At 34.2% G+C, this 14033-nt stretch overlaps 1 protein-coding gene across 2 annotated transcripts; it reads left to right on the top strand.

The window, feature by feature from the left end:
* The first annotated feature begins 7248 nt into the window (after window positions 1–7248).
* LOC131804499 (protein suex-1-like) lies at window positions 7249–13647 on the top strand. 2 transcript variants are annotated; one of them, XM_059127469.1, is made up of 3 exons: window positions 7249–7415; window positions 7880–8419; window positions 13133–13647. In XM_059127469.1, exons 2-3 carry the CDS (start codon window positions 8125–8127, stop codon window positions 13189–13191), a joined length of 354 nt encoding a protein of 117 aa, XP_058983452.1. In that variant the 5' UTR covers window positions 7249–7415; window positions 7880–8124; the 3' UTR covers window positions 13192–13647. The 2 variants fall into 2 exon arrangements, with proteins under 2 accessions (XP_058983452.1, XP_058983451.1); XM_059127468.1 differs by having other exon boundaries at window positions 7249–7646.
* The last annotated feature ends 386 nt before the right edge of the window (window positions 13648–14033 follow it).

The following is a 14033-nucleotide window of genomic DNA, read 5'->3' as shown; positions in this document are numbered from 1 at the left end:
TAAATTCTAAATTTTAAAATTTTGGAATATAATTTTAGTTCATACTCTATTCATCTCTAAGTGAAAGTCTATGGCTACACAGCCGATCGATATTTTCTTATTTATTCATTTTAAATGTAAACTTGTCTGGAAACTGTTTGGTAGTTAAAATATCCATTGCATGGTTTCTAGTTAACTGCTCATAATATCTCCTGGATAACAAATTTAATATATTTCGAATATTATTTATTTTCAAGACTGTATTTCACAGGAGTTTGAAATTATTTTACATTTAAAAAAATGAAAATAAATTAACCTAAACGGTTTAAAGATAATTGAAAATTCAATAACTAAATGCTCCAGATTTAAAAATTAATATCAAATTGTGTGAAACTCATGGCCAAATACCCCAATTGACCCGCATGTTTTTCTTAAATGAAATTCAATTTTCACCCACAAAACGGTGGGTGAGTATTCATTGGAAATCAATAGAAAAATAATTAACCATTTGGCTGGTAGTAAACAAAGATTAGAGGAATACTTCCTTTTTGAAAAATGAATTCGTTTTAATTGTTTATTAGAGATAAAAAAAATCACCAAGGTTAAAATCGATAATACAAAAGACACAATTTGCCACAATTGATATATGTATTTGTTTATTATTTTTTGATGTTGATTTTTTCTTCTCACATCTAAATCCAACAAATTGCTCTGATTTAATCCACGACATTGTCTTAAATTTTAATACGCCTGCCGTGGTGAATGTTGCTTTGCAACTCTTGGGGATTTTAAAGAATAAAATCATCTAAATTTAATGTTTAATTTAGGCTAAATATCGGCGATTCTGAAAACAATACTTAAATAAAGAAATTAGAGTTTTATTATCGTTTATTTATGGCATTTAAATGATTTCTTTTTTTCTCAAAATTTACAAACACATATCTGTTCTACAAATTAAGGGCTTTTAAGAAAAATCCCCACAAAGCCAGTAACAAAATACAGACATTGAAAAGCTTTTTTTTTTTTTAAATACAGACTGCTCTTAATACATTTTGAACAATTTAATATTCTCGCATATTGATTAGAACATTTTTGAATCCAGTTAGAGATAAACTTTGGTCACTGAACTTGAGGCGGCGACGTTGCCCATCTCAGAATTATTTATTAGGAGAACGATGTGAAATTCTTTGGCGTTTAGAATGTGTTCTGTTACATAATACATGAAGTATAGTATTATGTAAAATAAACATGTATTCCAAAAGTTAAACGGAATTCTAAATAGCGCATTAAAATAAATTAATAATAATTTTTTAAAACGTGTTCTAAGTTAAGCGTTATTCGACCTAATAGAATTCTCATATTTGAATATTCCACAAAACCTTTTTCCAGAATTATGCAAGAATTTTGCTTTGTTTGGCAAAAATTTGGTGAGTATAAATGTCGCTTTAAGCACTACTAGTAATGGCAACTGCAAATATTCTGGATTACTGGTAAAAAATAATAATTCCTAAAAATGTATCTTGCCAAGTTATAAGAAACGGTGGCACAAAGTGCGCACATCCGTCTCAGAGTGTCCATCCGAATTACCAATAGTGACAACGACATACCTGCAGAGCAATTCCTAAAAAAATACAAAGCAATGTAATTAATTTTACCTTACCGTTTAAAGAATAGCGGTGGTAATCAAAAATCAGTAAGGAAATGTCACAAGTCGGACGGGGCCGAGAATATGATACCCTTCACCACCATGGGTATATAATAGAGCTCCCGTAATAAAAACAGATTATATTTGCATTTTATGTGAAATAGATCATACCAACTATGAACCCTATTTTAATGCGTATCATGGCCTTTGAGTAGTCTTAATTTGGGAACTATAACCAACTCAGCATCGATTTTAAACAAATAGTAATTATATTAAAAAATATTTTTTGGAGCAATATACAGGGTGAGATGAAAAAATTGCAACTAACTTCAGACGGCTGCCATTTCTAAGCCACTCGGCCGACAGCTGTTAAAATTATTCCAGTGGCAGTTCATTATATTGTTTACAAGCGTACAAAAACATTTTGTTGAGAATTTTCCAGGAAAAAATTATTCGTGATGGAATTCAAGCGTGATACTGTGATTTCTTTATATTTGGCTGGAACACCACAAGTGGCTATCGTTAGAGCACTCCAGCATTAAAATTTGAATAAAGCACAATCGCTCGTTACCGTGATACTGGTAGCGTAGCTCGGCGTCAAGGAAGTGGACGGAAGAAAACAGCAACATCAGTAGAAATGGTTCGAAGAGTAAAGAAGTGACTTGATCGAAACCCACATCGCAGTGGCCGAAAAATGGCTCTTGAGCTGAACACATCGCAATAATCCATTCGGCAAATATTGAAAAAATGAGCTCGGAATAAAGCCATTGAAATTTCAAAAAGTGCATGAGCTTACATCGCTACCGAAAGAAAATAGACTCAAAAGAGCTAAAGAGTTGCTTCGCTTGGCCGAAAATGGTGAACTGCCGAATTTGGTTTTCTCCGTCTCCGATGAGAAAACATTCGTTGTCCAGCAGTTTGTAAACAAACAAAATTATCGTGTTTACTTGCCAAAGAGGTCAGCTGAAAATGTGTACCTTAGGTTGGCCACCAGAACTTAAGCGTCGGACATGGTGATGATGTGGGCCGCCATAACAGCCGATGCTCGTTCTCCGCTCGTTTTAATCGACCGTGGCATCAGAATAAATGCCGAATATTATCGGGAAAATATTCTGGAGAGTGCATTAAAGCCTTGGGCACGCAAACATTTTGGCCGCATACATTGGACATTCCAACAGGACACCATCGCACTCAGCACGCGCCATCCAAAAATGATTACAAAATGAGGTTTCTCACTTCATTTCCAGCGCACAATGACCATCAAAATCTCCGGATACCAATCCGTTGGACTATTGTGTCTGGAGTATTTTGGAGAACAAGGTTGACACTAATAAATACCAAAGTATCGATCACCTCTAGCAAGAGCTTCGCCGGGAATGGGCCAAAATACCGCAGAGCTACATTCGAGCAGTATATGACAGTTTCATTGGTCGTTTGAAGGCCATAATTCGTGCCAAAGGTGACCAATTCGGACAAATCTGAATTTATTCTAAAATTTGATGCTATTTCCGACAGTTTTCGCCTTCCTTCAATAAAATTTACAAACCAAAAAAAAAAAAAAAAGGAGAAAGTGCATATTACGCATGTGAGGGACTTTAAAACCAAATCGGCTGGAACGTATATATAGGAGCTATTGCGTTATCTGAATAGATTTCCACAAAAAATTGAGATTAATTCCGTCGGAAGTGCAAAAGTTCAGTTCATTTGGGCTGATATTAGCCATTTGGTGCACAACAAACCCGAAAACGGATAAAGATATATATTTGGGAGCTATATTCAAATCTGAACCGATTTTTTGAAAAAATTTTATACGCTTATTTCTGAGCTGTATTTGATATCTGGTACTAAAAGTCATTTTTGTGTAGTGCATATTACGCATGTGAGAGACATTAAACCCCAAATGGCATGAAACATATAAATGGGAGCTATATATATTCCTCTATATGAATTCAGTGTAAATTGCCAAGATTCAGTACATTTGGGCTGATATTAGCCATTTGGTGCACAATAAGCATGAAATCGGGTAAAGATATATGTTGGAGCTTTATCCAAATTTGAATCGAACTTGACAAAAATTTAGGCAGTTATTTTTGAGCTAAATAAGTTATCTGCTACCAAATATGGGAGTGGGAGGAGAATATATGGGAGTTATAGCTAAATCAGGACCGATTTTTACCAATTTTCACCAAATTCCTAGTACTTGCTTTTAGGCTGAATTCCGTCGGAATTGCTACTGATATTGGTAATTTGGTGCACAATTAACCCGAAATCGGTTGAAGATATTTAAATTTGAACCCATTCTCACCAATTTTAATAAGGTTCGTCCATGGGCCAAACAAATATTGTTTGGAAAATTTCATCTCAATCGGATAACAAATGCGACCTGCATTTTGTTCACAAAATAAATGGACAAAGGTACGGACGGACTGACATGCATATTTCGGCTCAGAAAATGATTCTATGAAGATCCTCAAAAGTAACTATGGGTCTATCTCGCTTCCTTTTCCATGTTACAAAGAAGTGCACACGGACATAATACCCTTACGACTATGAGGTGTAGGGTATAAAAAAAAATATAAAATACAAAGAGCTTACGAGCAATAACAATACTTCCAGCCCTTGGAAATATTATTATCATTCATATGCACCCTTTGTGTTCTTACTACTGCCAGGTCTCTCGCTGAATGCCTGTTAAATTTATATAAATTGGCTTTTATTGTAGTACCCGAGGGAGATTCTCATGTAAAACCACTTTGACATTGACCTCCAAGAAAACTAATTACGTAGTAACGAAGACAAAAAACAAGAAAAAAAATAAAATTACAGACTGTCCTAAGCAATGTTATTATTATTCTGGTGCATTATAATTTGAAACTATTCATGCTTGAAGCAAAAAGAACACAATTATTCACACATTATAATTTAAACGAGGCTGGTATGGGAATGGGAGGTATAAAGAACATATTAATGTTATTTGGATATTTTTTAGAATCGGTACAAAAAAAAAAAAAAAAAAAAAAAAAACAAGTAAAATAGTATCAGTCGGTTTTGCCGACAGATGTATGCTATCAGCCTATGTTCGATTACCTAAAGATATTTTGACTTGTTTTATAATTATTCAAACTGTTGACCCTTTGTGGAGTGGGTTGTGAGGGAATGAGCCAAAATTGTCTACTTCGTATCGGATTGTCTATATCGTAAATAAATATGATATAAATATAAAAATGGGGTAACTTGGTAACAGGTTTGGTAATTTCCTTCACTTTACATAACACATGTGATCATTTTTATAAAATGTTAACATGTGCGTGAGGTACCAGGTATAGTCAACAGAAGTATTCCATTTTCATGCTTCATCTAATAAATACAAAAACATTGGTATGGGCAAAATTACAAGAAAATCGAAAATTTATATCCAATTTATGGAAAATCATAAATTCCAAATTCATCTCAGGTCTCTGCTAAAGAGAAATATCTAGATGAGACAAGTTATAACAGATAAAAGTATTGAAAATTGTAATTTTTTGTGGTGGAGGTACCATAAAGGTTTTTACAGATAAATATCATCTTCCCAAAAACAGATCTTGTGCTGATGAAAACATTGAGATGTACCAACTCTGGATTGGAATCGGTTGTTAATTTAGATTTTTATAAGCTTCAAGGATATTCAAAATTTTGAACTTTTGTGGGGATGTACCAGAAGGAGTGGACCATATATATCCCATCTTCGCAACATATATTGTGTTAGAAGAAATAATGGGATGTTTGAAATATAAAGTGAACCTGATGCTTATTTCACGTTTTATGACGTTCATGGATATTTACAATTTTGACCCTTTGTAGGGGAGGTACCAGAAGGAATGGTCCGATCTCTACTGTTTTTATAACGGATCCTCTGTTGATGGAAACATTCAGATGCGCTAAGTCTAAATGGAATCGGATGTTAATTTCGCGTTTTATGAGCCTAATTTCGACCTTTTGTAGGGGAGGTACCGAAGGAGTAAACACCATACCTTAGGTTAACATAAATATTGGGGTGTGTGAAATTTGAAGACAATCGGATTCTTACATCACATTTTATAAGAGTTATGATGATTCAAAATTTTGACCCCTTGTGGGGGAAGCACTTGATGGAGTGGACCGATATTATCCATCTTTGTACCTGATCGATAACGAAAGCAAATATTTGGATTGGCAAAGTTCTAGCAGAATTGGATTATTGATTCTCTTTCTGTGCAGAAAATATATACATATTTTTTTTTATTTCGTCCTTTTTTTTGGGGGGAGGTAGCAGAAGGTGTGGATTCCTTCTTAATGCCAGACCTTGGGTTCATACAGTTATTGGTATATGTGAAATTTGAAGACATCACATTTTATAAGAGTTGTAATTATTCAAAATGTTGACCCTTTGTGGGAGCAAAATCGGATTATCCTTTCTCTCTTTGTGCTGTAACTTATTTTCTTTGAAAATATTGACATTTTGTGGGGGACGTACCCGAAGGAGTGGATCTCCGAACTCGATCTAAGTTTGACAAAAATATTATGATGTACCAAGTTTGGATCAAATTGGATAATCCCTTTGAGAGTTATCGTCCGCACCAGCCAGACAGACGGACGGAAGGACATCGCTAGATCGATTCCAAATGTCCTGAAAGGGATTTGGTCCAAAAAGACCTAAGGTCTAAAACCCTGGCTGTGGTCGTGCCGAACATTGAATATCCTGCTTTACGTGCAAAAAATTGGAAATTTTCAAAAAAAAATCGGTAATTAATGTCGCAAAATCGTCAAAATATGGAGCTTGTGGAGGTACCGTTATATGGGGTTATACGAAGACGTGGACCTGCAAACGCATTTTTCTCTCACATTTCGAAGTTCAAATAGGAAAATTGAATCAGACCGACGAATACACAGTTGAGTATAATTTTATTAACCTACTTCAATTCTTTCGGAAGCTAGAATGATTTCCATAAATGAACGGTCATCGTTAAATCGAATCGAATTTTTTTGCTGATCAAGAATATATAAAATTTGCATGGTCTAAAATGTGTATTACGAGGTGTTGCAAATGGAATGACAAACTTAAAATACCCTCCTTGCTATGGGAGAGGGTGTAAAAATATAATTTCTTTGTCTCACCATTATTGGAAAATGTTTGTGTCTTAAGTCTTTTGATTTTCATACATTTCCCCGGGCTGAACGTTTTATACACTCCACCATTTCAAAACTAAATAAGAAAAACGTCGACAAAAATAGAAATTGTTTTGCTACAGGAGTAAACCCCTTTACGAAATCCAAACACCGAATTTTAAGTAATTCCCTTACAAAATGTGGCTAAAATCTAATTTATCCCTTTGTGGGGAGAGTTCTTGATGGAGTGGACCGATTTTGTCTATTTTCACACCCGACGTAGCACTAATAAAAATATTGGAATTTGCCAAATTTTATTCAGCCACATTTACTTTTAATTAGTTTTTTTCCTCCACCGAATATACCTCACACGAAAAATGCATTACTATTCAACACAGTGACGTATCCGCTCATTGACGCTGGTTTTTTCTTCAAATGTTTCTACAAAAATTCAAATTTTCTCAACTAATTTAAAAACATGCACACGATTCTTGTTAACGACCGTGTAAAGAAGTGGAAACTCCTCGCCTTCTTCACAAAAAAAAAAAAAAAAGAAAAATCAATGGGGCATTTTCCACGCAATGCGATTGACAAAATACGCCAACGTGAGTTTCCCAGGCCCACAAGTGGACAATGGCGCGTAACATTGACGGGAGAACAATTGGTTGGCACACGCCTTCTTAGTCAGCCTCAGCACCAGTTAGCTACAACAACAGCAGCAACAACAGCAACAACAACATCACCATCTAACAGTTTAAAACTATTTAGCCATTATTCCAAACGTCAAGTGTACTTAGAAGCGACGTTTTTTCGTTTGTTTACAAACCTTGAAGTCCAAATAATCAGCAAAGTTTTAGACTTTTTTCCAAAGGGCATTTGTTGTTGCTGTCGTTTGGTATTTCTATTTATTGTTTATCTTTAATTTCTATTTAAGAACTTTTAATGAGTGTGGATTTGTGTGTGTGTGTGCTGTTTTTTTTCGTGAAATCGCAACATTGAAACAAATGAAAAGAATAAATAAAGACAGACGGAATAGTTCCCATTTGTAAAAAATTGGCTTATTGCGTGTGTGTGTGTGTTGGTGTGTACATGTCTCTGCAATTTAGAAAAACTATTTTTTTTTTCCAGAATGTTTGAACAATAGAACCCCAAGACGGCAAATGACCGTTTATATAAAAACTCATTGCATTGTTGCTTCAAGTGTCAGTTGTAATTGTCCAGTGTTTAATGTGGCATTCACAAAGAGCCAAAACACAAAACGCCGATCTAAACGAAATAAAAACCAACCAAAGAAGAGGAATTTTTAAATCTCATCAGTACTTCCTTAGCCGTTTTAGTTCTTTGTGTAAATCGGTGTTAAACTCATTTGAAAAATGTCAAAGTTTTTGTTTGTTTTCAATCTCGTCGTATTATGCTTGTTGCTCTCCACCCGCCATACGCTGGTATCGGCCGCACCAAAGCCACAGAATGCAGCCGTGGAAGCAGATGATCTAGAGACGGGCGCTGCAGCCGCTGTTGAGAAGGATGACCTAGAGGGCTCCTCGTCATATGGCTTTGGATATTATTCATCGCCCTATCTGTATGGTGGCCATTATGGCGGTCATTATGGTGGATATGGCGGATATGGTATTGGATATCCTTATGGTATAGGCGGATATTATGGTCTGGGTGAGTAAAAACTGATGTGTTCTCAGTGTATTTAAAAAGATAAAATATATTACATTTAATACAAAAATGTAAAAAAAACATTAAGTTCGGACGGGCCGAACTGTAAAAAGAAAGGATTTTTAAATAAAAGTATGTGGATTCAAACATGGTCCACTTTAAACAGTCTGGTATATATGGTTGGAGAATGCAGTCAAAGTGGATGGAGCCGTTAAATAGGGGACATACCAAAACGGGAACCTATAGAAACAAAATTGCTATTACATTGCAAGACTTAAAAACCACATTTAACAATTCCGTGCAAAAATGTGACTGGGATCATCAAAATACCGAATATCGACTAGTTCTGTTATATGGAAACAATGGAGGAATATGGATGCAGTTCTAACACCAGTTGTAGAATGTATTATGAACCACAAATACCAAAAACACAAATCACAAATCCGTTAGAAGAAAAGAACGGATTATAACCAGCCACAAATACCAAATTTTAGAACAATTCGTTGGATAATATGGCTTCAATCGTCAAAATTTCGAATATACGGAGGTGGGGCTATACGAAAACTTGGACCGATATATCTCATTTTCATTACCAACCATCCAACACACAATTGAAACTATTCTAAGCTCTTCGTCAAATAATGTGGGCGGTTTCGCGATTTCAAGAAACAGACAGGCAGACTTCGTTAAATCTACTCGTTTCCATGTCGAAGTGTATAAAAAGGATATTTAAGATAGAACTAATTGTAATTATACCTCATACCACATAGTGGTATGGGTATAAAGCTTTTGAGCATTTGTTTGTAATATGGAGAAGGAAGCAAGATAGACCCGTAATTACTTCTGAGGATCTCCACAGAATCACTTTCTGAGCTGATTTAGGCACGTCAGTCCGTCGGTCCACCCATCTGTCCATGTATTCTTTGAGAACAAAATGCAGTTCGCATTTATATCCAACTAGCTGAACCCGGTGCGCTTCGCTACCCCTTTTGATTTTATATGCATTCAAAATTTTATTTACGAATATATGTTGGTTAAAAAAAAACAAATTTAAAAATTAAAAAAAAAAAATTTTCACTACATTAATGCGTAAATAACCAAAACTATTAGAAAAGCAGTAACATGACATACATACACGAAGGGTTTGTCTTTCGGATTTATTATTTCATAGCAAATACCAAGCGTGCAGTAAACTGCATTCTTTTGAAGTTGAGTGGCATTTCTATTGCAATTAGTGAATTCGAGATAGCAATATACTTCACCGTAATAAGCGTATTTCAAATCAATTGTTGTGTTGTTTTTTAGTGTTAGCCTAAGCCGGTGTGGGTCAATGGTTCTTTTTAAAATCATATCCCAATCTGATCCGATTTAAATATAATTTAAAAAAAATACTTTTGCACTAAACTCAGCCACACCTTTCATATTTCATTGAAATTGGTGCGTCAAATATGTGAAATCGGCCGATAATATATATATGGGAGCTATATCCAAATCTTAACTAATTTCCAATTAATTTGTCACATTTATTATTGTAACCAAATTCCGCCACACATTCTGAATTTCATTGGTATCGGTCATATATATCATGTTTGGTGCATAACATATATGAAATCGGCCGAAATATATATGTTAGCTATATCCAAACCTCAACTGATTTCAATATAATTTGGCAATTTTTTCTGGTGCCAGATTTTGTCTCTCTCGCTTTGGGTGCATCAAATATGTGAAATCGGCAGAGTATATATATGGGAGCTATAATCAAATCTGAGCGTATTTGAATATAATTTGTCAAATTTATTTTTGTACCAAATGCCGAATTTCATTGGAATCGGAAATACGTATCGTGTTTTGTGCATCAAATATGTGAAATCGGCGGAAAATATATATGGGAGCTATATCCAAATCTGAACCGATTTTAATATAATTTGGCTAATTTATTTTCTAATCAAAATCCCGTTACATATTCCAAATTTCTTTGGAATCGAACATACATATCGTGTATGGTGCATCAAATACATGAAATCGGTCGAAAATATATATGGGAGCTATATCCAAATCTGAACCGATTTCAATTTAATTTGACAAATTCATTTGGCTCCCAATTCCGTTACTTATTTTAAATTTCATTACAATTGGAAATACATATCGTGTTTGGTCCACCAAATACATGAAATCGGCCCGAAAATTTATATGGGAGCTATATCCAAATCTGAACCGATTTCAGAATAATTTTGGAAATCAATTTTTTAGATAAAATCTATCACACGTTTCAAATTTCATTGAAATTGGGGATATATAGCGTGTTTGGCGCATCAAATGCTTGAAATCGGCCCGAAAATATATATGGGAGCTATATCCAAATCTGAACCGATTTCAATATAATTTGACAAATTTATTTTCAGATCAATCCCGTCACACATTCCAAATTTCATTGGAATCAAACATTCATATTGTGTTTGAGGCATCAAATGAACGAAATCGGTCGAAAATATATATGGGAGCTATATCCGAATCTGATCCGATTACAATATAATTTTTCAAACTTATTTTGTTCCAAATTCCGTTACGTATTCCAAATTTGGAGACTGTATCTTCAACCAATCAATAGATATGTGCATATAAAATCTAAATTTTTGGGAGGTACCTCCGATTCTGATGATATATCTCCAGTTCCAAGTGGAAATTCAAAAATGTATATAGCCTATGTTACTTTCAGGCGATGTTGCAGTATATATGGAAATTTCAGGAAAATCTATTCAGCGGTTTTCGAGTCTATAAATTACAAACAAACAAACAAACAAACAAACAAACATACAAACATTTTCCTCTTTTATAGATATAGATTGAGACGAAATTTTCCAAACAATATTTGTTTGGAACCCCTTTAAAATTGATGAGAATCGGTTCAAATTTAGATAAAGCTCCCATATATATTCAACTGTCAACCGATTTTAGGTTAATTGTGCATCAAATGGGCAATATCAGTCCAAATGACCTGAATTAACGCACATCCGACCGAACCCAGTCAGGAAACAGGTACATCAAATTTAGTGAAAATCGGTCCATATATATGTTTCGTCCTATATAAGATTTTAAGTCCCTCACATGCTCAAGAATGATATTTGGTACCAGATAACTTGTGGAGCTCAATACATCTGAATACATCTGTCAAATTTTATCGAAATCGGATTCGATTTGGATATAACTCCCATATACAGGGTTGCCCATATTCGACGGACCCATCTGGCAACGCCATAACTTTTGACAGAGATGTCACATCGCTTAATGACATACCGCGTTTGAAGCGTCAGTCCAAGCAGATTTTTACCATGAACCAATACACGCCACGCGAGCGCTCTGAAATAGTTGAAATTTACATTCAACAGAAGAAGTCAATTGTGAAAAAAAAAATGTGAAAAGTGCGCCTTCTAAGAACACCATTAAGCGTTTATACGAAAAATATTCGACTGGTAAAGCTCTTTCTAATCCGAAGAGGCCATATAAAAGTCGACCAAGGCGATCGGCCTAGAATATCGCTGCCGTACGAGCCAGTGTTGAGAGGTCCCCAAGAACATCCCAAAAACGCCGTTCTCAGCAGTTGGGCATGGCTCGGTCCACTTTACAACGGATTATTCGCTTTGATTTGCATTTGTTTCCGTACAAAATTCAATTGTTGTCTGCGGACAAACCTCGTCGATTGGAATGGGCCCAAAAATTTCTTTGATTTAAAAAAAAAACATGGGTCCGTCGAATATGGGCAACCCTGTATATCTTTACCCGATTTCATGTTATTTGTTCACGAAATGGCTAACATCACGAAATGGCAATTCCGATTAAATTCATTGTAGAACAAGTGTTGAAAATCGAATATAGCTATAGCTCCCATATATATTTTCCATCCGATGTGGGATTTTATGTCCCTCACATGCTCAGCATGCACTCCACAATAATGATATTTGACATCGGACTCAGATACAACTTGAAAATACCACTGCCAATTTTTATCAAGATCGGTCGTATTTGTATATACCTTTGATATACGTCTTCATCCGATTTTTGGTTATTGACCACCATATATTTAATATCAGCCTATATTAAAAAGATTTTTTTTTATTCAACCGGATTTTTTCCCTTTGGTAAAACTCTGTCCGGTATATCTATTGCTCCAATAAAGTTTTTTTTTATATAATTTTTATCGAAGTCATATCATGCAGCAATGTTTTGTTTGGTTTTAAATTCGTTTAAAGTCGATGCAGAGTTGTAGGTTATAGTCGGTTCCGCCCGACTTTTGATCTTTCCGTACTGTTCGTTTTTATAACATTTATGTTAATTGTAAGTTAGAATCATATTCTTTCTCTCTCCCATTGTAGAGAGAGAAAGAATATGATTCTAAATTCAAAAAACTCCAATTTCGTATACATTTCATATAATTTTTCAAATTCTGAAAATCACATCTGTCAATTTGGAATCTATCTAGCCAAGCACAGCCGATTTTATCCAAACATAATATTTTAAGAAAACTTAGATCGTGTCCAAAGATGGACAATATCAGTCCATTTCTTTTTCAAAATTTGGAGTGAATACATACCTCAACGTTAACTGTAAATAAGACTTATGACAGAAATCAATATCTAATTTTCTACGAACGAAGCACATCCGAATATTACAGCTTATGTCAGGTAATTACATTAATATAAGTTTTATATCTCATTTCAGGATATCCATACTACGGAGGTTACTACGGCTATCATGGTCTGCATGGTCACTATTTCTAACTTTAACACATTATAAAAAAAAAATTAGTTTATTTCCATAAGTATTATTATTATTATTTGGGAAAAACCAAAGTCTAACTTTTATTGTCGTTTCTTAATCATTAATAATATCTATATAACCTATTCATCCAATACCTTCCAAATAGAAGAATTATCAAAATTATCTTGTAAGTTCTTGGGATTTTTATACACAGCGATTTATAGGTCTTATTCTTGATTTACCTTGCGAGGTTTACCCCGCTATACATATAAACTTCCGCTCAGTCCCTTATTAAGTATATACATGCATATTGATTTCAGTTTAATTTTTATTGTATTATTTAAAAGACTATCCACTTATTGTTTTAATATTTTTTATTGAGACAATATCTCTTTGTTTCCCTTTAAAGGGATAATCAAAAAGTGAATATTGTGTCATTTTTGTTGTTTGTGCTGCTTTCTATATATATATTTTTAATAAATACAAATTTTAAAACTAAGAAATATATTCATTAAAATTGTTTTATTTGTTTTTTTTTTTATTTTATAATTCTAACATTTATTCGTCAGACATTCATTTTAAATAGCAAACTCGAAAATATAATCCAAATAGTTCCATTATTGCAAGAAAAATACAGGGTGAGTGGAAAAATTGCAACCAATTTCAGACTGCTATCATTTCCAAGCCACTCGTCCGACAGCTGTTTAAATTATTCCAGTGTCAGCTCATTATATTGTTTACAAGCGTACAAAAGCGTTTTGGTGAGAATTTTTCAGAAAAAAGTTATTCGTGAAGGAATTCAAGTGTAATAGTGTGATTTATTTATATGTGGCTGGAAAACCGCAAGTGACTATGGTTAGAG

This window comes from Musca domestica, unplaced genomic scaffold (genome assembly GCF_030504385.1).
Source record: "Musca domestica strain aabys unplaced genomic scaffold, Musca_domestica.polishedcontigs.V.1.1 45, whole genome shotgun sequence".
NCBI classification, from domain to species: domain Eukaryota; kingdom Metazoa; phylum Arthropoda; class Insecta; order Diptera; family Muscidae; genus Musca; species Musca domestica.
Note: the sequence above shows the minus strand (reverse complement) of the source record. Positions and strands in the feature narration are given on the sequence as shown.